Source organism: Pseudopipra pipra, chromosome 9 (genome assembly GCF_036250125.1).
Source record: "Pseudopipra pipra isolate bDixPip1 chromosome 9, bDixPip1.hap1, whole genome shotgun sequence".
Classification (NCBI taxonomy): domain Eukaryota; kingdom Metazoa; phylum Chordata; class Aves; order Passeriformes; family Pipridae; genus Pseudopipra; species Pseudopipra pipra.
The window spans coordinates 13,126,072-13,153,550 of NC_087557.1; the positions used below are offsets into that span (position 1 = coordinate 13,126,072).

General features: G+C 36.4%; 1 protein-coding gene across 11 annotated transcripts in view; it reads left to right on the forward strand.

Annotated features, from left to right (window-relative positions):
- The window catches only part of DPYD (dihydropyrimidine dehydrogenase), a 337,796-nt gene that overhangs the window by 36,614 nt on the left and 273,703 nt on the right, over nt 1–27,479 (forward strand). For 9 of the 11 annotated variants that reach the window (XR_010432716.1, XM_064664686.1, XM_064664689.1 and 6 more), the window contains one exon: nt 9,980–10,062. Coding sequence is in view for 9 of the 11 variants with exons in the window: in XM_064664686.1 (XP_064520756.1) it covers nt 9,980–10,062 (83 nt within the window). In the remaining 2 variants the exon portion in view is untranslated. Of the gene's footprint in view, nt 1–9,979; nt 10,063–14,624; nt 14,875–21,619; nt 21,799–27,479 lie in introns of those variants that run through there. The other 2 variants (XM_064664693.1, XM_064664690.1) reach the window with 2 other exon arrangements.

Here is a 27,479-nt window from a genome sequence, read left to right on the forward strand (position 1 = left end):
AGCTTCCAAAGGAGTAAAAACCTTACAAAGAAGACAGTAAATGGGACACAGAGCTAGAAGAGTGCATAGTGCCACACTGGGGTATTGGGTAGGTAGATGCTCTTCTCTCTAACACGGTAAATGGAACCGAGACCTGAGGCAATATATTTATCCTGATGTTGTTTTCAAGCTACATGTGAATAAACAAGCATTGCAGCAGCATTCTCCTAATGCTCTTTTGCATGCCCTGCTAAAAAAATGTAGCTATGCGTAAGCCTTGTTCATTTCTGTGTATAGGAAAGTTCTTGTTCACAAAATTTCTTAGAAAAAATAAATCAATACCATTTATTTCCTAAATTTCTGTTGGAATATACTAAAGCTTGTTTAACATGCATGATATTTTATTCAAAGAAGATTACACTTATTTGAGCAGTTTTCCCTAGTTTTTAGTTATCCCCGTGTGTCTGTAAATAGATGACACAACAGATGGTGATAACTTCATAGGATCTGCAACCATTGTAGTGGCCCCATACCTCTGATTTTATGAATATTTTTTTTGAGAGAAAAAGTATTTTAAGTATTTGTACTGTCCTACTTTGTTGTTCCACACCTACACCCTCCCCACCAAGGCTTGACTTTCCACCTTCTTAGCAATAAGCTTTCATTTAACTAACTTGGCTTGATGCATGATATTTCCAAATATGTGGTGGTGTTGACTCTTAAACAGTGTTGTGGTTCTTTCTGCATTCTTATTCATGCTTTCTCATATAGCTTTTTTTTTTTTTTGCACTTCCATTTATTTCCTCTGACTCTGTATATATTACAGAATCTGAGGTCCCTGTCTTACTGTAGCTGTTGCAATAAGGTATGAGATACCAGTCAGTGCTAAGCACAGTAAAGAATGCATATAAATATAGTAGTCTTTTCACAATTTTTTTACCTACAGTGTTTAGTGGGTAAAGCAAAATCTGCCTATGCAAGCAAAGTGAGAAATTCATTCAATGCTTCTCATGGGCAGGCAAGTGTTCTGCCATGTGCAGGAAAGCATGGCTCCATCATGTGTAACAGTGATCTGGGAGGACGAACACCATCACAGAATCATTAAAGTTGGAAAAGACCTCCAAGATCATCAGGTCCAACCTTTGACTAAATACCACCATGCTCACTAAACCATATACAGCAAAGTGTAATCACTCCAAAGCTCCCTCCTCCTTCTTCCTCCAGCTTTATGCGCTGAGCATGACTCCATATGGTGTGGGATATCCCTTGGGTCAGTTGGGGCCAGCTGTCCCAGCTCTGTCCCCTCCCAGCTCCTTGTGTACTCCCAGCCTTCTCACTTGGAATCCTGACTCTGCGTAAGCACTGCTCAGCAATAGCTAAAACATCCTTGTGTTACCAGCAATGTTTTCAGCACAAATCCAAAACACAGCCCCATGCTATGAAGAAAATTAACTCCACCCCACCCAAAACCAGTGTTTTGTGAGAGAACCATATTCAAAACCATGAGAAAAAGCTAAAGCAGATTAGGTTCTGCAGAATTGGTTGGGAAAATTGTATCCTGTTTGTTTTTTTTTTTTTTTTTTTTTAATATTGAGGCAACCACAGGGAGCTGTAGTGCATGATGAACACAGGACAATGAAAGAAAATGTTTTGTTGTGGCCTGTCTGAAATACTGTTGTTGGAGAATAAAATGTGCCATGTAAGAGATGAGAGGTGGCATCTTGGGCTGAGGAAGCAAGTCTGCTACAGGTAATTTACTTTTATTCTACCATGTAGGGCTGGACCATACTGTTTCAGGGTGGTGTTTAAGCATTTTATTTTAACTTTAATTTTTGAAAAACTTTTATATTTAATAATTCTTTAGCTATGCATGAAAAATAAGAGGCATCCTGTAAGTTAGTACTCTAAAATATGTGGAGTTAATTCTTTAATGTCTTGGTCATTTGGTTTCTGAAAGAGCAGGGGCTTTTGGGTATGTGTTTTTCCTTATGCTCTTTGTTGAAGGTCAAGAACATAATCTATTTCTTAAGAGTGCAGTTCTACCTACATTTTAAAGATTCTTCCTTTTTTTCCCCGGTTATGAGCTCTGTAAATGTTAATTCTCAATATGAATCTGGTCTTTACCTGCATAGTCTCATTTTATTTAATCTCGATGAGTCAAGGGAATATTTGCTTAAGCAGAGTAAAGAATCCCAAGGGAGAAGCAAGCAATGTTGAGGTATGGGAAAGTAATGGGAGGGGAAGGGAGTATAGCATTTGGGATGTTTTTTTTTCTTAGTAGTCATTGATTGTATTTTCACTATCAAGTGGAAATGGCATATTTATAAAAGAATTACATTGTAAATTACATTATATTAAGAATACTGGAGAACTGGAGTATTCAACCACGAAGAATGGGTCCCAGACAGGATCTTAAACTTCTGTAAAGGCTCTCATGTTGTGCTTAGGCTCTCCAATAGGAGAAAGACAGGACTACAGCCACATTAAAAAAGAAACAGTATTTAGATTAAGTTTGTCATATTCTAAGAGATGTGTATTGTTCCCTGCTACAGACCCCTATCCTGTACAGGGAAGCAGTCTTACAAGAGTCCCTTCAGGTGCAGAGGGACCGGTAGCTTGTTGCCAAGTCCTCCTATTCATCTGCTCATCAAGTTTAACATTTGTTCTAGGAAGAAAAATGTGAGAGAGGCAAAGGTTTTCCTTCCCCCTCCAAAGTTTCTTCTGTCTTTTAAAGCTGAGTCACAAGAGAAGGAGCATTATAAATAGTCCTGCCTGGTAGTATCACCTGTATTCTCTGCGCCTTTATTATTTCCAGCTGTGCCTTTCGTTTCTTGCATATCTCTTGTAGCTTTTTATTCTTTTGAGTTCTTTGGTCTACTATTCTTTGTGTTGCATGCTTGGGCCTTTCAGAATGTCTTTTCTTATCCTCCCTGTATCACTACTATCTGATGTGTTATCCACTGCCAAAACACGTGGTGTCTGCATCTGCTCTGACAACAGCAGGTTGAATGCAAGCAAGATACCATACCCTTATGTGAACATGAAGGCTGTGATAAATTTGCCACTTGAAATTTGTGCGTGAAACAGCATGAAAGGAAGTTAGCAGAATGCCATCTCAGACTGGAACATCTTTCGCAGCCCGAGTAAAATTGCGAACTAAAGTGTTAAGTATGTTTAATAAGTAATTAACTTCTACATGATTACCTGTCTTTAAGGATTAAATGCACCATATTGGAAAAAGTTTAAAAAATCAAAAATTGTCTGCTTTCACTTCAGAATTTCCAGTTACATTGACAGTATTTCTGGTAATTAATAACAAAACACCATGCTTGCAGTTTCAGAAAATAGCACGTGCATCAGTTTCCTGGTATCAATCCTGCATTAGCAATATATTCCTGTTTTTAGAGAAAATATGATACTTGCTTTTGAGTTTATACATGCACTAATTTTAGTGCCTTATAATGATGTACCTCTAAAAAAACCCTGAGAAGATTAACATGGTTATGCTAATTAGGCATTGATTACAGCCTGCCACAATTCTATTTAATGCTTTTTATATTGTTTTTTATTTGATTACCGACACTTAGGCTGGTTTTCTCTTGGAATTCTGCTATTTTTAATGTACTAATATCTATATTTTTCTAAAAGCTTGTCTGGCCAATATGGCTGTATCACATAATGAAAAGAATTTTATAACAAATGTTCATGTATTATGAATGACATGCTGTCAAATGTTATGTAAATACCTGAGGACTCAATATACTTTCTGCAGATGTTAGGAATATGTATGTATTTTAAAAAAATACCTATTTTTCCTTTGTGAACAGCTGGTCGGTTAGCAGTTTTAAGCTGCTCTTCCCCCTTGTTTGGAATAAGAACCCCTTGAGAATGAGTCATAGCAAATAGGAAGACAGAATTTAGTAAGCAGATATTGTGAAGATCGTAACAGGTTACAGATATGATCAAACAATCTTTTTACTTGTTTAGCTTTTAAGAATGCTCTTAGATAAAACCCTTTGGCATATGGCATCAGGTTTTTTTACTTTCTCAATATGAAGACAGTTTAAAGGGGCTTCCTGTCTTCAATACAGCTATTGGCTACTGAATCGCATTAGAATAAATGCAATATATGTAAGTCGTTTTGCCCTATAGCAGATGGGTGTTTAAGTCTGTGAGAGAAGATCAATGGAACCATTTAGTTTTTTGTGTTGTTTCAGTGTAGAAAGGCAGTCTGTTCCAAATCAAGAGAGGAGTCTGCTAAGAATATTTAGGTTTCATTGGAATAAAGCACAGTATTATATAAGTTCACAACAGAAGAAGTAGATGTGCTATTCGAAATTCATAACACTTGACTATTAGTCTGCTTTTTAATATTTTTCTTTGGCATGTAATCCTGTTTAATTAGATTCTACTTGCTTTGTTGTTTCAAGATTCTGTAAACTGGAGTCTTATATACCAGCTGCTAAAGCAGGAGTTACTGTCTAAATGATATTCACAATGAGTATTTGGAAGGTTTACAATTATACCCTTGCTAATAAATTGTGCTATTTTCCCCAACAGTTTTAAGCACTAATCTTCAGAAGGCATTTTAAAATTAGCTAAAATTCTGTCAAGAGATTTACAAAAATTGTTAGCATGAAGATAATTATGTCACAGTCCTTGGACTCCATCTCTGATTGTGTGCATAAATCAGAAAATGTCAGCTGTGTTTTCCCTTAATAATTATCCTTGCAGCAATATATTACAGTGTATATTACTATTATAATGTTGCTTTAGGTTTATAAAACACAAGTTAGTTATTTCTGAAGTTTTCTGCTGATGAAATAATTCACATTTCTAGAATAAGTGATTATTTATATTACCATTTTATGTGTATCAATGAGATCAGTTTGGAAATCAGCTTTCTACAATTTTTTAAACAGTCCCCTGAAGTAGTCAGCTTTTTTGTTACAACTTTGTTAAAGGAGATCACTTCTACAGTATGGCCAACATTTTCAAAAGAGCTAGCTAATGTGGTGGCACATGTGGCACTTGAAGTTTTAAGGCATTTTCGGACCAAAATTTGAGAATCTTCTTATTGAATCTGTACAGGATGTAGGTATTTACAGTAGATTCTGTAGGTCCTCAACAGTTTTGGTAATCTGTTGTTGGAACCTTCCTCCTTAAACATAACTAATTGAAATATTACAGTAAGCTAGTAAATACTGCAGAATTTGGACCAGGTTGTCTCATTTTTAGGACTCAGAAATCTAGGTACAAATAGATTTAATAAATTAATTTAATAAATTAAATTTAGCTGCATAAACTGTAGAAAATAAGGACACAGCGTACTCTGTAGGAACATTTTAATGAATTATAAAGGGGAAAACCAAAGAAAAAATAATTTTTTTTTGGCATTAGCAGTAATAGTAAATACAAACTGATTAGGTGAGAGCTGTTCTGCTTTCAATTGCTGTGCATTCCTTATGTTTAATACACAGAATGTTTGACACTAGAAATGTGAGATTTACTCCAGCTTTCTAAGAAAATTTCCTAAACCCATGTGGAAGTGATGAATTCCAAGAATTCGGCAATCCTACTTACCTTAAAAACCTCTTTCACAGAAGAGAGATGGTATTTTAAGTAAGGCTTTTAATTTGGCAGTGTATCAACTAGGATAAGAGATCTATCTCCTCAACTTCAGTGATGCAGGCTGCCTTAGGATAGGTCTTACACTGTTGTCAGTGCTAAAGATTCTATTTCTCAACTATCTCAAAATGTGTGCAGAGACATTATCGATAATATAATAAGTTTGAAAGTCTTATGTGAAGTATTTCAGGATAGAGTTAAAGTAGCAGGATATGGCTTAGTGTGATCCCACTCTCGTTTGTGTGGATGGAAGATTTAAGGTTGATTTCAATGGAGGTGGGGTCATATTTAGCCCTACTGTATCACAGAATTGGCAAGTTTGAGTTATGGTCTTCTCAGAACTCTGACTCTTATACCTGTCATGGCAGAGCAGAGGCAGCAATGCTTTTGTGATTTAGGCAATAGAATGTCGTTGGTTTCTGAGCTGCTTCTGCAAAGTTCTACGTTTGATCCGAGAGGCCAAATAAAGAATTGCTTTTCAAATAACCGAGTCAACAAAGAGGGCTTTTCCTGCAAAGACTAAATCCTATACAAGAAAGCTAAGCTGATGAATGTGTAGAGAGAGGTTTTAAAAATACAGCTTTACTTTTGCCAGAATCCTAGGTTTTTATTTAAAACTAGAGGGATTCTTTATTTATATTTTCCAGTTACTTGAGCTAGATTGTTACTTCAACCAATGTCAGAGTACTTGGACTTGGTAGTTAACTTCGCGTAGACTGTTAAAATATTACTATAAAGTTTGTCATAATGTTATTAATATTATTACTTACAATAACTGAAAATACAGATTTGTGAGCACAGTTTTTGCTCCCAAAGCTTGTAGTTTATTTTATTAACAAGAATAAATTGTAGCAGGAAAAAAAGTCGTATTTTTGTGGACATGGGAGGAAAAGCTTTTCAGTTTGTTCATTAATCTTCCTTCTTCCTCATCTTCATACACTCATTATCTTTGTCTCATTTCTTCACAGATAGTTGTGAATACCCAGTCTACATCTCCAGTTTTAACTAATTGTCATACAAAATCTCACATTATAAATAAGCCATTTATTATATTTATTTATTTATATATAAAATATCTCCCCCCACTCTTGCTTTTTGTTACATTTTAAAAAGTCTAAGTCTTTATGGTATATTCCTTTAAGAAGCGGTATTTAGACTTTTGTGGCTTTTTTACATGTAATGGTAGTTTGACTTATGATGATGATGATGTCCCTGATCGTAACTCTATGCTGATTTTTCCTCCTGGACTTCTCAAAGGTGATATTTACTGTAATATCATAAGTACTATAGATCTGCCAATAGTGATAACATGTAGAGTGCTATGTAATTATTGAATCATGGAGTTAAAACTTCTAGACTTTATACCCACAAAAAATCACTTGACAGTGAGCCACCAAAAGTAATTTTTTCATTCCTTGTGTTTTGATTTTTTTGCTTTAGCTGCTGCCCAAAATGAAACAGCTTGGAGTTTAATTGTTCATTATACTTAAATGTGTTAAGTACTATGGACCAAATCATACTGCTCTGTGCAAGATGTTTATAAATATGAATTATTTGGTAGTGCGGATAATAGAATGGTCTCCATTTTTGCTACTGATTTAGTACTTAAGAATGTAAAGCTCGCCTTGGTCATGGTCAACCAAAGTTTCATCATTTCCCAGACATTCTTTGGAGTATTCTCATGCTTACAAGTTCATTCATGTTCTTACAAAATGAGATGCTTTCAGATGATCTGCAAGCAAAGCATGCGAGCTGGTACTCAGACACATGAAGTGCCATCTATACACCTGTAGCTATGCTTATATTTGGTATTTCAGACACCCTTTTCTCTTTCCTCTGAGAGGATCAAGCATACTTGGATGACTGGAAAAGCAGTAGGTATGATCAACACTTGCTTACTCGCCTGTTCAGTGTGTATGCACTAACTGATGATATAGCCCTATGAGGTTGTCTTCCTTCGTGAGTTTGTTTCTAGGTCAGTTTTTAGTTCAGTTTTTCCTAATAATTCTATGATTTGCTGTCCAGCTGTTGTACCTTGCATGAGAGTTATTAGGCTGAAAGTATCTGAGAAAGATAATGTCCAGAAACAGTTCTCAGAAATGGTAGAAGTCAGTTCATTTTTCTTGGCAAATGAATTGGTACCACATCTATTATTCAAGTCTTTTCTTTTTTTTTTTTTTTTTTTTTTTTTTTTTTTTTTTTTTGTTCTGGGCTATCCAGTTTTGCATTGGGTGCATAGTTGAGGGGGAGTATTTGTGTGTGTAAGGCTACATGATCACAGCATTTTCTTTAGATATGGTCCACTTTTGTTGTTCTTCAGCTGATTAACACAGTATGATCTGTACAGACAGAGAAGAAATACAAACTGAACTTACTCATTTCAGCATTTTCCACATGTACAGGATCACTTATTTTAGCTTGTACAATATAGAGAAGATTTAGTGGTGTTTGATAAAAATCCGTGTGATCATCTGTCATTTCTACATGCCTTATATCACAAGGTCAAGAGAAAGGAATTGTGTGATTCTCAGATTTTCTGAACCTGTCCTGAGGTGCTGGTGACACATGATTGTTAAAACATGGGCTTTTCTCTTTTGGCACTTGGAGCAATATTCCAAGTTTCCAACAATATTATGTTTCGTCTGGCCTGTTTTCCTGGAGGATGGGAGATCTAATTTTGCTTGCACAGATATTTGCAGCTTAGTACTGATGAATCAAGAATTCTTCATTAATTAGTATTGTTGATTTGGATTTCTTTTATGTATTTTAAGTGACTGACCTGCCTATATGTGCTTGGAGCTGAAGGTCAATATATGCTGATCTAAATAATGGAATACTTCATTGTAGAGCTTCCCTGTCTTTCTTGTGCAATCCCTTTGAGTTTTGGAGTAGGATTTCGCAATACAAAGGACAACTGTTTGTAATATAAACAAAGAAAAAATATCACATTAACTGTGGGATAAGATTTACTGCTACATGCATAGCTTTTAAAAAGGAGAAAAAAGAAAAAGATGTCAAAAGATGAAAATATGTGTAGCTTTGTTGATTTTTTTCTGCTCAGAAATGTATTTTTAAAGTATTAAAACTTTGTATTAAAAAGTCTGTAATCTTATTTAAAAATAATGATGATTTAAATGTTAATTGGACAAGCTAAAATATCTTGCTAGGTCATTTGTAAGTATCTAATAATTTCTTTCTCAGTAATGCTTTTGTAGCCTCAAATTGAATGTAATTATAAAAATGAAGAATCAATACACAAAAGAAATAACAATAGGTAACTTTTATTGTATTTACTATAACTATTTTTAAGATGTGGTCTTCAAAATTAATTCAGATATTAAGAATAGTGAAAGCAATATGACCGAATAATAGTGCACATAATTTCTTTAAAGGTGCTGCATATAGAACATGACAATACTGTCTTCAAGATTGTTAGCAATAGTAACTGTTCTGCTTGCAACTTGTGTGTCTATTACACCCATATGGCAAAATTATGCCTCCCAGAGGTAACTTTTGGTATTGGAGAAAGTTGCTGTGGAGAACGGGGTAATCTAAAAGCCTCCTGTATTGATGGATCCTCAAGAGAATATAAAAATCTTATGGAAGATGCAGATAATCAGAGAATTCTTGTTTGCTGGTATTTCACACTCACTTTGCACAGATAAAAATTTCTGTACTCCCCGGCATCTTGTTAATCAATTTTACTGTCTTTCTGACAGCGGAAGAAAAGGATCAGGGCTATGCAGTAATGGAACCAGTCACACATTTAGTAGTAATTTACAGAATATAGCAAAGTTTTGCTTCATTTATTGTCACAAAGTTGTTGGCTTCGTATTATTTTTAGAAATAGAGAGCTCTAATATGGAAAAACATAAAGGTTGGGTTGTCTGTAAACCATCAATCTTTTCAGTTTCTGTTATGTTTTAAAAATTTAATTAAATAGGAATTAAATATGACTGGTTTGTTCCAACAACATTGCCTGTTTTATTGGGACAACGTTTATAACTTCCATTATAATTCTAAAATGCTCGTTTAGGTTTCTCTTCTCATCTCTATGTGTACAGTGTTGTTGTAACCTTGCACACAGATAAAGGAAAAATTTTTTTTTCAGAGAAGAAAAAAGTAAAAATTCTGTAAATTTTATTATAGAACATTTATAAGATGATTTCCATGACAACCATATATAATATTCATGTTTACTTTATTTCTGAGTTCTCAATGTCTTCTTAATGACTCCCATGTAATTAAAACAGAATGCATAATTTGACATAACATAATATAAATCAGTTTTGTTTGCGTGATGTTGAATGCTGTTAATAAATGTACAATGAACTGTTTAAGAGCCTTACATGGATATGTCCATTTGTTGCAGAACTGTGAGAAACTGGAAAATAATTTTGATGACATCAAGCACACGACTCTTAGTGAGCGAGGAGCACTTCGAGAAGCAATGAGGTAAGTCTGGGTCACCATAGCAACAGTCACAGATGTGGTAAAGAAAGAGTCATTCTTCATTATTGGGGGAACAAATGAGTTCATTGCCACCATTCAGCTCTATTCTCTAAGGTATTAATTTGTCAGTGGAGAGGCTTCCCTTGAGGCTGTACTTTGGTTTTGAAGCTGCATAAATGTTAAGCCTGACTGCACAGTAAAAAATGTAAATGTTTAATTTGTTATTTAAAATGCTTAAGGGGTGCCTTGCTTTATATTTATACTAAATTGTGAGTGAATGAAAATATTGTTCATCTAAATTCTGTAAGTGTTAAAGCAGTTGTACAATGGTGTTTGAACAAACCTGTGTTTGCTTTAAATTGGATTTGATTTTTATGTATGTAGTTCCTGTGTACTCTGATTTTATCATCAGATTTACATGATTTTGGTTTTGATAATAGAATGGTAAAATCTGACTAGTCCTTTATGTATTGTAGAGATGTATTTTTTTCTTAATATCCTCATATAGTTACACTTAATACTTATTAGAGGAGGTTAAAATTAGTTAGTACATGAATCTTCTGCCATCCTTACCTGCACTGTGGAATGTCTGGGTACAGGACTCCAAAGAAACTTGCCAGCTGTAGTGTCTAGAAAAGGGAATGCTTACTATGCTGAAAGGTGGTGGAGTTGAATACAGATTTTCTAAAGTAACTCACTGAATAATCAGGAAGATGTTATTTATAGTATTATCTGTGAATCAGAAAATTATAGTAACCTGTACTTTTAAAGGTTTTGAAATTGGATAATAAAATGTAATGATGCAAACATAATGCTTCATTTCACTTGCCTGATATCAGAGTAAATTCTTACACTTGCACTAGTGCAGTAAAAAGTAAAAACAACAGCAAAACCCCGTGAGAATCTTCTTGGAAAACTAAATGCACCTATATGCTTTGACTGTGTTTCATAATCCCTTTAAATTTATAGACATGTGTGAATGATGTGATTTTCATGTCTGATTTATGTTCATGAGGCTCTTGTCTCATGTACATGAGTGGTTTGTAAAGGTATTCTGACTTGAAATGCAACCTACCTCTTTTGAAGCTGCTCTCATTACCTACAAATGAACATTTCAACTACCAGTGTTGCAAATAACTGTAAAAATAGTGATATTCACTAGTGGTATTCACCTTTCTAATTGTGATTTTTGCTTTATGCTTGCTTTGTTTCATATGTTTAGAGTTTTCTCCCTTTGTGGTCAGTCACCTGTGTATATAAACCTTTTGTGTAGTGTCAGTAAATGGAAAGTGATTTAAAATAAAGATTTGCGGAACTTTTGGCATGTGAAGCTACTTTTAGTATTTCCAACAAATCAGATTCCAGCAAAGGTTGCTACTGTCCTGGAGCAGCATTCAGGTTTGTGATGTTTTGCAATACATGACGCAGCAGAGATAATATTTTAAAAACTTAGGAGCTGACAACTCTTTGGTGATCAACACTGAATAGCAGAGGGAGCTTTGGTATTTCAAAGGTCATGTTTCTGTTACAGAGACTGTGTAGAAAATTCCTGTGATTCTTTGCTGCTCATACAATAAAAAGCACTTTACTCTCTAATAAATTTGTATCCTGGCTATTTCTGGTGGTGTGCAAGCCATTCAGAGAAACAGTTATTGATTGTGAAGTGTGAGAGATACTGTGCAGTGCTGGAATTCTCTTAATTGCAGTCAATATTATATGATTGGTTGTTTTCTTAGGTTTTTGTGGTTTTTTTTGATAGAGAAAATACCTGACTTACTAAATTAATACTGTTATAAAGTATGGCTTTATAATGTGCTATAGCACCACATGAAAGGTGGTAAAAAGGTTAATTTAGAGAGGTCTATGCATGTACTTGTGCGTATTTTTCTAAATGTGTGTAAAAGACAATTTTTGCTTCAGGCTGTACAGTTCTTTCAACTGCTACATTTACTGCGTAGCTGCATTTTTTCTGCTTGGATCCCAAGATTATCTGTAGCATATGTAGTTCAAATGGTACATTTTTATAGATTAGAGTTCACTTTGCTTTCCCATAATGACAGCGGACATTGGCCCAGGCGTGGGAGGACATAGATTTGCTGACCTCACTATGAGGTACCTGCCTCCTTTTGGTAAGGGACACGTGTGCAGAGAGTTGCACATTGCACAAAAACACTAAAATCATGTGGGCATGAAAACAACCACAACGAAAAATCCTAGTTGGATAACTAAGTGGATATATGCGGATCTCAGATGAGCCTTAAGTCGAGTGGGCAGTCTGCCCAAATTCTCTCTGATTTCCCAGAGTGGTACTACTGGTCTGCCAGATGAGAAATACAATGAACATTTTTCCCCAGTGCTCCTGTTTGGAACGAGACCTTCCATTTTAACTTCATCTTTGAGAAAAATGGTCAATTTAATATGGATTTCAGTACACTTCTAGGCTAAGAGTATCACTGTGCTCTGCATAAACAAATACTAATATCCAAGAAAGGTCTTGTTCTCTTTCCAGCTCTTCAGTATTCAAATTAAGGATTACATGAAAATTATCTTTCTTGTTTATGTATATAGATGTATGCAAAATAAACTTTCTGAAGGGTTTTCAAATGATCATATAAAGCCTATGAACTTTCTCTAGTTCTACTTTACATGTTATTTTAGATTTTGAATGAGATAATGAACTGATAGTAGTTTGCCATTATTCAATTTATAGAGTGATATTGTAAGAATTTGATTTATTTGTGATTGCACATAAAATCATAAATGCATTCAATTCAGTTCATGTTTTGCTTATTTTGTTAATGTACTCTAAATGTTTTATTTATTACTATATTTTAATGTAACTGCAAAGCTGAAGTAAACAGTAAAGATAGATTGATTTTTTTGAATTGGGGTTTATAAATGGACAGACTATTGCTTTACATACCTTGAATGTGTATATGATAAATTATTTGGGTATTTTTTGTAGTAACTTGGCAGAAAAATAGCATAGCAATATACCTATAGTGTTAAGTTGCATAAGTAAGAGCATTGAGCTGTTGTTAAACAAGGCTCAATTTGTTTATAATATATAATCACTGTGAAAAATCTGGATCCCAATCCTCAGTAAAGCTTCATCTAGAAATTTAAAAGAGCTTTTAGACTGGTTTGTCTGCTATGAGGAGATAAGTGTTTGAGGAGGAGGAAGTGGTGTAGCTAACTGTATGCTGACACTGGTAGTCTTTTCATAGGTGGCAAAACCAGAACATGGACTGCTGCAGTAACCATTCCTCTGGATAAGCAGGGTAAAGTAGCCTCGAGGAGCCTTAAAATCAAAGAAAAAACAACAAAAAAAATTACCACCACACCCCATATTATAAAGTATCTTCTAGTAGAAGTGAGGCAGAAATCCAAACCCAATTGTTAATATCAAATTAGATGAAGGTAAGGTTTAAAAAGGTGAAGAAAAAATTTTAGAAAGCAAGAGACAGGCAGGAAATTTTATTTTCTACTGAATCTCTTTACTCTGTGTACAGGCATCCATTGTTGTTAGCAAGAGAGAGAATCAGACTTGGTGAAATTGGGAAGGGACTGTTGGAGATGATCTAGACCAGTGGTCTCCACATTTTTTTGATTGTGTAGCAGCAAAATATTTTTGAGCATACATCCCCAATATGTGTATGTTGTACATGTACCACTGTACTAATATTTTATGTGCATTATGAAACACACTCAAGAATAGAAATTCAAAAGCAAAAGATGAGATAAAAATGAAATAAAGACTATATAAATTCTTTTTTTAAATATTTGTTAATTGTACAGAAAATATTTTCTTACCACATTGACATGGATTGCCTTGTGCACGCTCTGCTTTGGACATCATTTATCTGGACCATCTTTCCTGCTCAGAGCAGGGTCAAGTAGAGCAGGTTGTTCAGGGCTACATCCAAACAGGTTTTTATATCTCCAAGGATGGGCACTTCACAGGCTCTCTAGTCAAACATCTTCACAGTAAACAACAGAAAAACTCAAAACAAAAAACCCCAACAGCAACAACACCCTCCCTTTTTTTTTTTTAATTGTAATTCCTTATGTTTTAGGTTGTGCCTGTTGTTTCCTGTGATTTTTGCTTTATGCTTGCTTTGTTTCATATGTTTAGAGTTTTCTCCCTTTGTGGTCAGTCACCTGTGTATATAAACCTTTTGTGTAGTGTCAGTAAATGGAAAGTGATTTAAAATAAAGATTTGCGGAACTTTTGGCATGTGAAGCTACTTTTAGTATTTCCAGCAAATCAGATTCCAGCAAAGGTTGCTACTGTCCTGGAGCAGCATTCATGTTTGTAATGTTTTGCAATACATGACGCAGCAGAGATAATATTTTAAAAACTTAGGAGCTGACAACTCTTTGGTGATCAACACTGAATAGCAGAGGGAGCTTTGGTATTTCAAAGGTCATGTTTCTGTTACAGAGACTGTGTAGAAAATTCCTGTGATTTTTTGCTGCTCATACAATAAAAAGCACTTTCCTGCCCTTTCACTGGGCACCACTAAGAAGAGTTTAACTCTGTTGTCTTTTTTCCCTCCCATCAGGTACTTACGCATTTTGATAAGATTCCCCCCTGACTCTTCTCTGCTCGAGACTAAATGTCCCCAGCTCTCTCAGCCTCTCCTTGTGTGACAGAACTCCAATCCTATAATCATCTCAGTGACCATTTGCTGAACTCGCTCCTGTACTTCCATGTTTCCCTAGTCCTGGGGAATCCAGCACGGGACACAGCACTCCAGGTCTGTCTTACCAGTACTGGGCAGCAGAGAAGGATCTCCCCCCCTTAACCTACAGGTAATGCTCTACCTGACATGGCCCAGGGTGCTGCTGGCCTTTCCTGTTCAGTTTGTCTTCCAGGACCCCAGGGCATTTTCTTTGAAGCTGCTTTCCAGCTGTTGGGCTGCAGCCTGTACTGGTGCCTGGTTGTTCCTCTGCAGGGGCAGGATTTCACTTGTCTTTTTTTTGGTTTGTTTTTTTTTTTCTTCCTTCCCGTGTGGTGTCTGTAGGCCCATTCCTCCAACCTGTCAAGGTCCCTCTGAACAGCAGCACAACCCTTCAGAGCGTCACCACTCCAGTAAATGATAGATTGCTTTTGAACACTATAGTAGTAATATGTTTTAGATCTGTGTCCAGTGTACATTTTATGAACCTGGTGACAAATGAAGCCATAGTGTTTCAAACAGAAACATCCTATGAATCTAGTGTTGCAGTTGTTAACTTATCAACTGAGTTGGTAAGGCACCAAGGTGGCTCATGACAGTGAGCAGTGAGACTGGTTAGATATTAATATGTAAATGGGTCCTACTTGTAGGTGGATATGTATACAGTCTACTTGTGAACATTGACTGAATTAGTAGGTGTGAAAGCTTTGGAAGTGAAAATTAAAGCTTAATATTTTTGTATAGTCTTATTAAAGGAAAATACAAACATATTTATTTGTACTTTGAAATGGGAAAGGAAAGAGAAAGTTTGCTTATCTGTTTGAATCAGTATAAAAGATACCAAAGTTCCTTTAGAATTTTCTTTTGCATTTGTATATTTGCATATAGTTTTGGATAATATGAAAAAGGGAGTGAGGCTTCAACTGTGATTTCCAGTCTGATAGAAACAGTTCCCGTTAATGATGATATTCACTGTTGTCTTGACAACTGTGTAAGCTGGGGTTAGTAATAATCAGGCTTCTTTTAATATGGTCTAGACTCTCAGATGTATTTGACAAATAGTTTCTATGACTGGGCAAAACCCAAGAAAATTGCACTGTAAGAAGTTCTGTGATTTCACAAATGTTCATTAGTTTGCAGAGTAAAAGCTAGAAATTTAACAATGTAAATAAAAGAAGTCTGCAGCACAAACTACAAAACAACTAGTAACTGACTTAGGGCTTTGGCCTGAGATGTGGCAACTTCAGCTTCATATTCTGGTGCTGAGCCAGACAACTTGGTTTTCCCATTTTAAAAAGTATCACGGAGATGTAGAGTCAAAGAAACACAGACATGAAGTATAAGGAAATAAGCACAATGGAAAGTCATGTTAAATGTATTCCTGCTTTCCTGTATTGTTCTGAAACTGTCTGAGAGAAGGATCCAACATCAGATAAGGTGAAAGGGAAGGTAAATGAGAGAAGTAATGGCTACTGGGTTTCTGATCAGGGTCTCAAAGATCATCTATTAAAAAAAAATTTTCACGTTCGGTGGAGTTGTAAGTCTTTAGAGTGAATTCTGTATTCCAAAGTTCTGGACTTCACTAAAGCTTTCGATACTGTCTCCAACAGCATTTTTCTGGAGAATCTGGCAGCCCATGGCTTGGGCAGGTGCTGTCTTCACTGGGTTAAAAGCTGGCTGGATGGCTGGGCCTACAGAATGGTGGTGAATGGTGCGACATCCAGTTGGCAGCTGGTCACTAGTTCTGTCCCCAGGGCTCAGTGTTGGGGCCAGTCCTGTTTAATGCCTTTATTATCAATGATTTGTTCAAGGGCATTGAGTGCACACCCAGTAAGTTTGCAGAAGATGCCAAGTTGGATGAGAGTGTTGATCTGCTGGAGGGCAGGAAGGCTCTGCAGAGGGATCTGGACAGGCTGGATCGATGGGCCGAGGCCAGTGGTATGAGGGTCAATAAGGTGAAGTGCCAGATCCTGCACTTCTGTCACAACCACCCCAGGCAGCGCTACAGGCTTGGGGAAGGGTGGCTGAAAAGCTGCCTAGTGGAAAAGGACCTGGGGGTGCTGGTCGACAGTGGCTGAACATGAGCCAGCAGTGTGCCCAGGTAGCTGAGAAGGCCAGTGGCATCCTGGCTTATATCAGGAATAGTGTGACCAGCAGGACCAGAGCAGTAATTTTTCCCCTGTACTTGGCACTGGTGAGGCCACATCTTGAGTCCTGTGTCCAGTTCTGGACCCCTCGATTCAAGAAAGACCTTGAGGTGCTGGAGCATATCCAGAGAAGGGTAACTGAGCTGGTGAAGGATCTTGAGACTATAAGGAGCAGTTGAGGAAGCTGGGGTTAAGTCTAGAGAAAAGGAGGCTCTACTTCTATGAAAGTAACCACTAGCCTTGTGATTGGTGTGCTTATTTCGGACTGAGGGACTAAGTTAAAATTTCTTTTCTACCTTCTGTATTTACATTTATCTCTCATGCAATCATTTGAATGCTTCTTGGGGCATGTTTTTTGGGGAAATTAAATATGATTGCTTCATATATTTTTAAAAAAAAGTTGTGCTGCTTCCAAAGTGCAACAACACTTTGCTTCTTGGGTGACCAGCTTGTGTTCCTCTGATGTATCTATCTCACCACCAACGAACAAACACCCCCTGCCACAGAGGACATACTAATTAGCTACATCACTTTGATATGGAGGCTTATTGATTTAGACCTTTATTTAGACTGCTTTTGGCTTGGAGATATTCCTTAAAAAACCCAAAAACAAAACCTGCAGAGATTTCTCAGTCTGGAAATGAAAACCCCTGCAAAACTGTGGAATTTAGAGAATAAACCATGCTCCCCTTAGAATTTAGTTTCTAGATACGTATCTTGACAATTTTATAAATTTACTATACTATTAATAGTATATGAGATCAGGCAATGCTGCAGAATGCTAGTCTTGCCAGTTGCATTTGGTATTGCATAGGTATGCAAGAAGAATATTAGAAAAACTTGAGAACTTTAAGTAGTACTTCTATGGTAAAGACCTAAGTGGCTAATATAAATGAGTTTAATTTTGAGGGCCATTTTGAAAGCAGAACTTCACTATCATCTTTAGTGTACATTACTGATCAAACAGATTGCCAGCATCACTTGCATTGGCCAAACATGAGCCATATACCTTTACAGTGCAAGACTGCCCTGTAAAAGGATAGCTGTGACTGAACAAGCTGCTCAGGTGCTGGAAGCTGTTTAATGGTATTAACAAGGCACTGTTAAACTGTGTTCATGCAGTTTAACCATGCTCTTTGTTGTCTAACTGGTCACCCACTAGCCACCCTCTGGGGGCCCAACAGTGCCTGGGATCTGACCACAGTGGAATATTTTCTGTCTGCAGACAGACACTCTGCAGAGCTGTAACACCAAGCATGTATAGGAACCTGTGACATTAATGTAATTATATTTGTGATAATTATTAGAACTTGCATTGTCTTTCTGTGTCATTTCTGTGGAGAACTAAAGAATTTAATGTTTTATTTTGCAATTAAAAAAAAGGTTCTGATACATGACAGGTCCATTGTTTCAAGTCTCAGGTATAACTGACACTGAAAATTTTGTGGAACTACTGATAATGCTTATCTTCTGCTCTATAGAATGTAAATGCATTGCCTTGTATATTTTTTTAAGTATAAATCAAGAAAACTATAAGGTGACTCATTTTGAGCTTGATTGTGAGGTGGACTGTTCTGTTCAATATCAGCTTCATCATACCTTGACCAGAAATTTTAAAACTGGGATACATTTCCAAGTTTGTCAGCTGATTGTTGCACATACACTGTTTAAAATACTGTATATAATTTCTCATTTTTAATTTACGAATTTTAAATTTTCTTGGTCCAGTGATAGGTGATCAAGATAAGTCAGATTGTTTTCCTTTGAATGTTCCTTTAGTCACTTACCTAGGATAAACTTCATATAACCATAAATAAACTAATTTTATAAACTAAATACAACTTTAACTGACTTAAAATAGTGCATTGATGATGTTCCCGACTGACAAATGTGAAAGGATGTTGGATTTTTTTGCTATTCCAATAGGTAATATAGATTTGCAGTTAACTTACATCAGAAGATTGAATTATGCCTTGTAGTGTATATAACCAATCCATGGATATAGAACAAAAGCATTGTTAGTAAAATAGAAAGCAATATAGTAAAATAGCAAAATAAATAATATTCATGCATTGGGAAGCTGCATTACAATTACTATTTTTGTTGATATGCTGAAATGCACTTTAGGCAAAATCTTACATGAACATTTTTGATAAAATCTTGTATGTTTTTTATAAGCTTTTTTGTATGTATTACTGTCACTGAATGATACTTCAGGTCTGGTCTGAGTTTGGCAAACACATTGTTCCTGTATTTGTGTGTAGCATTCCCAAGAAATATTTCAGAGGGGAGAAGAGAAAGAAACCCCCCACTTTTCTGTCACCTCAAGCGAGGAGAGCCTGGTTTTGGGTTTGAACCATTTAGTTCTGTGATTTAAAGAAAAGCTTTGGATAACAGTCAAAATTTTGCTTTTTAGCAAACTGCAGGAGATGTTATCTGATGTTGGTGGTAAAAGAGAGTTTGAAAACCACTGTGGCAGATGGCTTACCACAAAGACTCCAAAGGTGGCATGCAGGGGGTGCAGCATCATACTTTTCAGTGACTAACAGCCACTCGTCTGCAAACTGTTAGAGTAGAAAATTGCACTACAGAATCTTGAGTTCACTCCATGGGTTCCCATTTCATTACTTTTTAAAATGCTAGGTTTTAAAATATTTGTGAAATTTGTTCTTTGCTGCCATTAACAATCAGGAAAAAATGGTCTGGATCGCCAGAGAGAGCGTATACAATATGGACTACCAGGCTTATAAATACCTTAGGTTTATCAGCCTGTACACTGTGAAAAAGGTTTTGATTAATTATATATATAAAAAAAGAAAGTTCAGATATGAGTGAAGGAAACTTGCTGGTGGTTTTTCCATGAGTCATGGTTTTCTATAGTTTATTGATATTTAATTTTATGTTTCAGAGCTTTGGATGGTTTAGGTTAGAAGGTGTATTATGTGATTTTAAACCATAACAAAAGTCTGGGATGTACACAGAAGCTGGGTGTGTTGCAGCTTTTACAAAGGAGTCAGATGCTTTAATTGAAGCTGTTGAAGCTCATGCTGTTTTAAGTCATTAATTTAATCCTTAGCCAGCCTATTGAGAGTAACACATACCACATGTATTTAACAAACCCCGTTTCCTACACTTCTGTGCAACCAACCTTAAATCTTCCATCCACACAAAGGAGAGTGGGATCACACTAAGCCATATCCTGCTACTTTAACTCTATCTTGAAATACTTCACATAAGACTTTCAAACTTATTATATTATCGATAATGTCTCTGCACACATTTTGAGATAGTTGAGAAATAAAATCTTTAGCACTGACAACAGTGTAAGACCTATCCTAAGGCAGCCTGCATCACTGAAGTTGAGGAGATAGATCTCTTATCCTAGTTGATACACTGCCAAATTAAAAGCCTTACTTAAAATACCATCTCTCTTCTGTGAAAGAGGTTTTTAAGGTAAGTAGGATTGCCGAATTCTTGGAATTGCCAGCATACAATTCGCACACAGCCAGTTCTCACAAACCTTACCTGCACTTCCCTAGTAGGACTTCCTGCTAGCATTTCTAGGTTAGTTATCCATCAGGTTCATCCTTCTTCAGCCACTTTTACAGAAACAAGTTTTGGTGCTTCATCATCTGCTACACAAAGTAGCAAATGAAACTTTGTGCCAGAGTACAGAAAACACACATCACTTACAACACTGAATAGAGAGACAGAAATGTCCTTTTGTCTAAAACAAGCACGGTATCTACTACTCACAGAGGAGCAGAGCAGAGCACATATCCACTGTACTGTCCATCCAGCAGGCAAGTTACAACCTACAGATTTGTTTACACCACATAGTATTAAATGATATGTATCTGGATTGTAAAGTGAATGTTGTAGTCCTCAAATTTATATCTAATTCTAGTGTATAACAGTTTTGTGTACAGTCAGAAACCAGTCTGTCTTTACAAATGCTGTTTTAAAGGTATCTGCACTTCTTTCTTTTCAGACATTTACTGTAGTTCTCAAAAGCCTGAAAAAACATAGTCTGTTTTTCCTCCTTTGTGGTGTCCTTTGACTTTCTGTTGCCTGGGGCATCTTTGTGTACATTCTCTTTGGAGTTCAGGATACAAAGTAAAACTAAGAATTTGAGGAAAAAATACAGTCTTCATTCAAAACTGCATTATTAGTTAGTGTCTTTGCATTATATATTCATTGTGGCCAGGTCATTATTATATTTTTTGATTATGGTGTGTTGTACTGATTTTGGGCAGGCTAGAGTTAGTTTTCTTCACAGTAGCTGCTATGGGGCTGTGTTTTGGATTTGTGCTGAAAACAGTGTTGATAACACAAGGATGTTTTAGCTATTGCTGAGCAGTGCTTATACAGTCAAGGCCTTTTCTGTTCCTCAGCTCACCCCACCCCACCAGTGAGGAGGCACAAGCAGTTGGGAGGGGACACAACCAGGACAGCTGACCCCAACTGACCTAAGGGATATCCCACACCATATGGCATCATACTTAGCATATAAAGCTGAGGGAAGAAGAAAGGTGGGGGTGACATTCAGTTACCGTGCTTTGTCTTCCCAAGACACCAGCCTGCCAATGGCTGTGAATGAATTCCTTGTTTTGCTTTGCTTGCATGAGCAGCTTTTGCTTTACATACTAAACTGTCTTCATCTCAACCTGTGAGTTTTCTCACTTTTACCCTTCCCATTCTCTCCCTTATTCCACCAGGAAGCTCTGAATGAGTGACTTAAGGTGCAGGGAAGCATGTGTCCAGGCAGGGGGATGCGCTGCTGCTGTGAGTCCTGCTCATGGCAGGTGAGCCCTTCCATGCTGTCCCTAGGATGGCTGGCACAGGAGCTGTGACACAGAAGCTGTGGGAACATGGATGTCCATGTTGGTTGCTCAAACCTACAGGACTAGGTGAGAAGTAGGCTAAAATAAGCATTTTCCAGGAAGGGTTATGTCTGGTCTTAATGCCAGCTGTTTTGTTGTAGAGGCCCCCTGCTGCTGAGCCACACTGCTCGTATAGACACAGTCATTTTAGGGTATCTTCTGCAATAGCAGAAGAGATGTAGCTGTTCTAAGGACTTTTGTGGCCAAAATCATGGGGAAGGGCTGGTTAACACCTCAGAGGAGAGAGAACCACTCTTCACCTAGTTGCAGATGAAATCCCTGATTTTCATTTTGTAATACAATAATTTGTTTAACCAGCAGGAACTATACAGCATAATTTTTTTTGCCCTCATTCCTCATTGAATTAGATATGTTTCAGTAAGTGTAAAACTGACACCCTGTACTCCCTGCTTCTTTAATCAGTTTTTATTCTCTTATTCTACTTGGGTGCACTGGGTGAATGAAGACTTTACCTCTAATTTGGAAGGGCTTGAGTAATCTTTTTGTTATTGGCATTGCTAAACCTTCTTTCTCCTGCTAGTGTAACCATGTCAGAACATGTAAAATTTATTTTGTCTTAAAACCGTAACTGCAAACAGGGCTTTGAAATGCAACTTCTCTTAATATTTTCTCTTCTATCATACTCATTTAATTCTTGATGCAAAAGAAGAATTCATTGCTTTTGTGCTGGGAGTGTGAAGCCACAAGTTGATAATGGTAACTCAATGCTTGTAATATAAAGTGCTGTTCCTGTAGTGTGGTCCAATTACACAATAGTAAAGCAGGAATGTAACACAGCGATGCTGCTTTCCTATTTGTTTCAGTAAGTTTAGCACAGCGGGAAATGTGGCATTCTGCCAAGGTAATGCGTCAAGCTTACAGTTGGATGGAAGTGCAATGGAAATTATTCTAAGACTTTGCATGCTATCTAATAACTCTGACTGAATGTATGCGACAGTTGTCTTATGAAACGTATTCGATGTAGTTTCATTACAAGGATTTTATATTTTAATTTTGAGACATTATGGTATTCTAGAGATATTTGAAAAAGTTTCTCTGTAGGTGCTACATTTACAGCATTGCAGTTTTAGTAATCAAGTAGAATTTCTGTACGGTTAGAGATCATGTACACTCTTTTTCAAAAATCCTGCTGTATCTTGTGGAATCAGAAAGAACTGCTACATTAATTTGATCAAATTTTGTACATTTTTCTTCCAAAAATGTCCTATTTTTTTGAGGAAAAATATATCTAAAATAAAATCTTAACTGAAAATATATGTATAATAACATGGAATATTTCCTTTCTTTTTGAAGCCTAGAGAGTAATAATCTATCAGCCATTTGGCAGCTGGCAGAAACCAGAAATGTCAAGGCATCTTTTTTGCTAGTCATTTTGCTTTAGAGACCTGGGGTTTGGGTAGAAATCAGCTAGAATTTTTGCAGGTGGTCTCATTTTTGACTAGTTTTCACATGGCTTTAAAGCCATTCCTCAAGTAAACAGGCATCACTTTTGTACTGTGGCAGCTAACCCGCCACAACTGTCTTAAACATACGTTGATATTCTTTGCAACTTGAAATAGTCCTCAGCAAAATATATCCATTTAAAATAGCATGGAAGTGGCTTTATAAACTGTTCCATGGTATATCTCTGCATGTTTCAAATGTGGTGAGGAACAGCCGTTGCTTATGGAGTATTAGCAAATAGTTCACCATTAAGGAGTTAATCTTTAGCCTTATTAGCAGTCTCTGTACAGAGGTTATCGGTGCATGCTAAAAACAATATTGGGTTTTCATTTTGTGAACCTCAGAGAGCTCAGAGTACATCAGTTACTTTCAAGCAGGTTATTGAATACTATCATAGGTAAAAATACCAGCTGTATTGCATTTGTTTTGATTTTATGATTATAAAGGTAAAATTCCCCCATATCAGGCTGTGTTGTTGTTTTTGTTTTTTTTTTTTTTTAATCCCCACTTCTCATTTTTCAATCAGAAATCTAAAAAGAGTATCTGATACCTCTTGGTCTCAGACATTTCCTCTGTGGTAATAAGTTTGGGCTTACAGTAAAAGTAATAATTTGTACTAGTGTTTAAAGCTTTCCAAAGATCTTTAGTTACATAGGTACATACACCTCTCTTGAGGATTTTCTGAATGCCTTTGACAGCACTGATCCAGCAAATGGAAGGTTGGTTGTCACTGGCATTTGTTGTTCCAGTAGGTGTGTTTGTTCCGACTGGCTGGAGTTGTTTCAGCACTGAAACCTGAAGAGTGTATAAAAGAAAATAAAGAACAGAGGAGATGCACAGGGGTTAAAAAGCCAAGCATCAGGCTTGGCCCACGCTACTTTTCTGGCAGAAGTAGTGTCAGATGTGTGTGGGGGAAAAAAAAAACCCTCTGACTTAGCTGAGCATCAAGACTCTGCACAGGTCCAGCAAAGCAAAGAAAACTGCAGACAATTATTAATGGGACTGAAAAATCATTACCAGTATCCCATAGTAATTCCTGCTAGCATCAAGAGCACCAACAAATTCTCCATGCAGTTAATTCTCCATGCAGTGAGCTTCCTAACTGCAAATATGTGTTGTGTATGTTTTCAGCATTTAAGCGTCCTTGTGCATGAGAATTGGCTCACACAGAGAAGTGAAAGAAGAGTGTCTGGTTGAGTGGACGAGGGTACATGCTGATTTGGCAAAGGGTATAGGATGAATTCCTGGGTCAATGGTGATAATGATCAGAGTGCCTTGCTGATGAATAATTGAGTATGGGGTGGTCAAAATTTTCCTCTCAGCGGTGACATAATTTGGCATAGTATGTGCCAGTATTTAATGAAGAATACACATTTGGGACTGTCCAAACTGTCTTTGAGCTCTTACAGCTGCTTTTGGAGCTCTGAAGTCTCTATTATTGGATTGTAAAAAAACAAACAAACAACAAAAAAAAACCACCAAAAAACCAAACCACCACATTTGAACATCACCTGTCAGGGGTTTTGGGGACAGCAATCACAGAAAGAGGATCAGTCAGAGATGAAGATCAAAACCACAGTGACAAAACATGCTTGTCCCTGGATATCCTGGATCAGAGTATCTGCTCAACACCTTGGTTTGCTTTGATGACTAGTGCTGACACTGAAATGGTGCTGCTTTTTCATTAACAAAACTCCAGCTGAACCACTGAGTCAGTACATGTAACATGCTGTGATTTTGTTTTCACCTATTTCCTTACAGACAAACATACAGCAAGAGAACATTACAGTATGTCTTTCTAACACTGTGCAAACAGACCTGAAGTAGAAGTAAAAGGAATATCCAAATTCTATGAAAATAAATAACATCTTTTTTTAGTCCAAAGCCTCATACCTACTACTGTACACCTGTACTGACTGGAAAGTTTAAATTTGGTCTTTTGTTTATTCTTACCAATCAGTCATAAGTTCCCTCATTAAATGTCATGATTTAGTGTTTTCCAGACCTTCAATTATTGTGGCACTGAATTTTCCCCAGTAAATTTGTAAGTATCTCCCTGTACTATATGGCAGTGTGTTATCTTTTATATTTAGTGTGGAACTTCTTTTTGACAGTAGTAGTATTGCAAAATAATGTTGAGGGTTTGGGAGGTGAAAGGACTGTATCTCTCAGATGAAATAAAAACTATTTGTGAAAATATAACCCACATTATTGTTGTTGTCCTAAATATGTCTTAATGCTGTATATTTTCTTTTATATTTAAAAATACCATTTGATGATTAACATAGGAAATGACTATGAGAAGGAAAAGGAAACTTTCAGCTTTTTTATGCTGCATCTTGGTTGCAGTTAGAACAATGGGTCAGTGGCACTAAATATAACCTGGAGGTTTGCTCATTTTATTTTACCTTTGCATTCTTCCAGTGGATGGATAATGGTCAGTTGATACCTTTAACTCTATAAATTTTCTTTTTCTATTAAAAAAAGTAAAAAAGCAGTGGGGAGGATTTTTTCTCATCATATTCTCTGATTGCCAAGTTATTTGTATGTAGAGGGAAGATTCTTTTGGTATAATCAATCTGCTGCTACCCATTTTACTGCCAAGCATTCCTTCTCTATGGTAGCGTAATGTTACCTAGGGAACAGCTTAAAACTGACACATACAGTGGTGCCACAAATTAATTTCACAGTTATCAGGATATAGGGTGATAACAACAACATGAGCTACTGTGAAATTACCATTGTTCCTATTGAGTTACAGTGTAATTATTACTTTTGTGGCAACTATGCAAATAACTCATGTCACCACTGTAGGATGGGTTGTGCTTTCCTTTCTCTGATTCAGTACTTTGTGCTTCAGAGACATCTTTATGTGCTATAAACTAGGGCTGTGCTTTGAATTAAAATCGAAATATGGTTATATCTTCACAAAAAGAAAAAAAAAGGGAAAAAGAAAAAAGCAAGAGACTGAAGAGACTTAAGAGACTAAAAACCAAAATCCCTCGCAGTCTGTCCATTATCACCTGGAATCAGGTCTGCAAATATGTGATAATTTAACAAAAGAATAGTCAAACTGTTATTTTCCCATTACTTCCAACATGAAAGTGGGAATCTTCCTTCTAAAAGGGAGCTTTAATTTAGTTACTTTTGTTAAGGGACATTTTTGGGTTTCTTTGGTGCCGTTTTATGGAGGCTGTCTGGTGAAAGGGACAGGTGAAGAGATGTTTGATTACATTGTATATTCTAATTGACAGCTAGGAAGAAAAATTCTGGAACAAGGTTAAGATAGTGTTTCCAGTATATAAGATGGAATGTATCTGTAGCCCTGAAAAATGAATGCTGGTAGAAACCAAACAGCTGCTGTGGCTCAATGATGGCAGAAGGGAAGGTCACATAATGTGGAGAAGTAGGCACAGGTGCTCCTTGTAATGCTTCATTATAACCAGAAATAAGTAAGCTTTGGGGTCTGCAGGTCAGCTTAAACATTTTCAGAAAGGTAAGATCCATGAGGTTTTTTGGTTGGTTGGTTGGTTTGGTTGTTTGTTTTCTGTCAGTGGGCTGAGATTTTCAGAGGTTCCTACAGAGAGCTTGGATGCGAAACTTACAGTTGTGTATGGATGGATCACCTTAAGAACATTTTAAAATTTCCATTCTAGATAAGTGGCTATTGCTCAGATTTTCAAAATTGCTTAGAATTCAAGAACTTTAAATACTAAAAAAAAAAAAGAATACTTTTGAGATGTGCCATTTAGAAAAACATCATAGCTACTATTGCACCAAAAGAATGAGCAATTGAAACTTGATTAAATAAGTCTGTAACCAAGTGAAAGTCTGTATGTGTATGATAACTCACTATTATAAAAATCGTGAGTGCAAGATAAATTTCCCAGAGGGACAAATTTCTGATGCTGGTCAAGTTTTCTTTCTATTTTAGAATTAAGTAAAACTTCATTGACATATAATCCTAATGGAATGATACCATGTGATTTTTCATTTCCTAATTTAAATTCTTAATTTATATTTTGTAGTATATAAAAATGAAATTGAAGAAAGTGTCTTTTTATTTTAGTTATAATGACTTTTCACATATTCTTTTGCAAAAGAATGTTTTTAAATTAAATTTTAAGTATTGTTTTAAGTTGCAAGATAGCTTGCAAACAGAATCTGTTTCCCCAGTTCTGGTTATACCGTAGCAACAGAAATACAAAACAGCTTGGTGAGCCTGTTTCTGTGAGTATTGACTT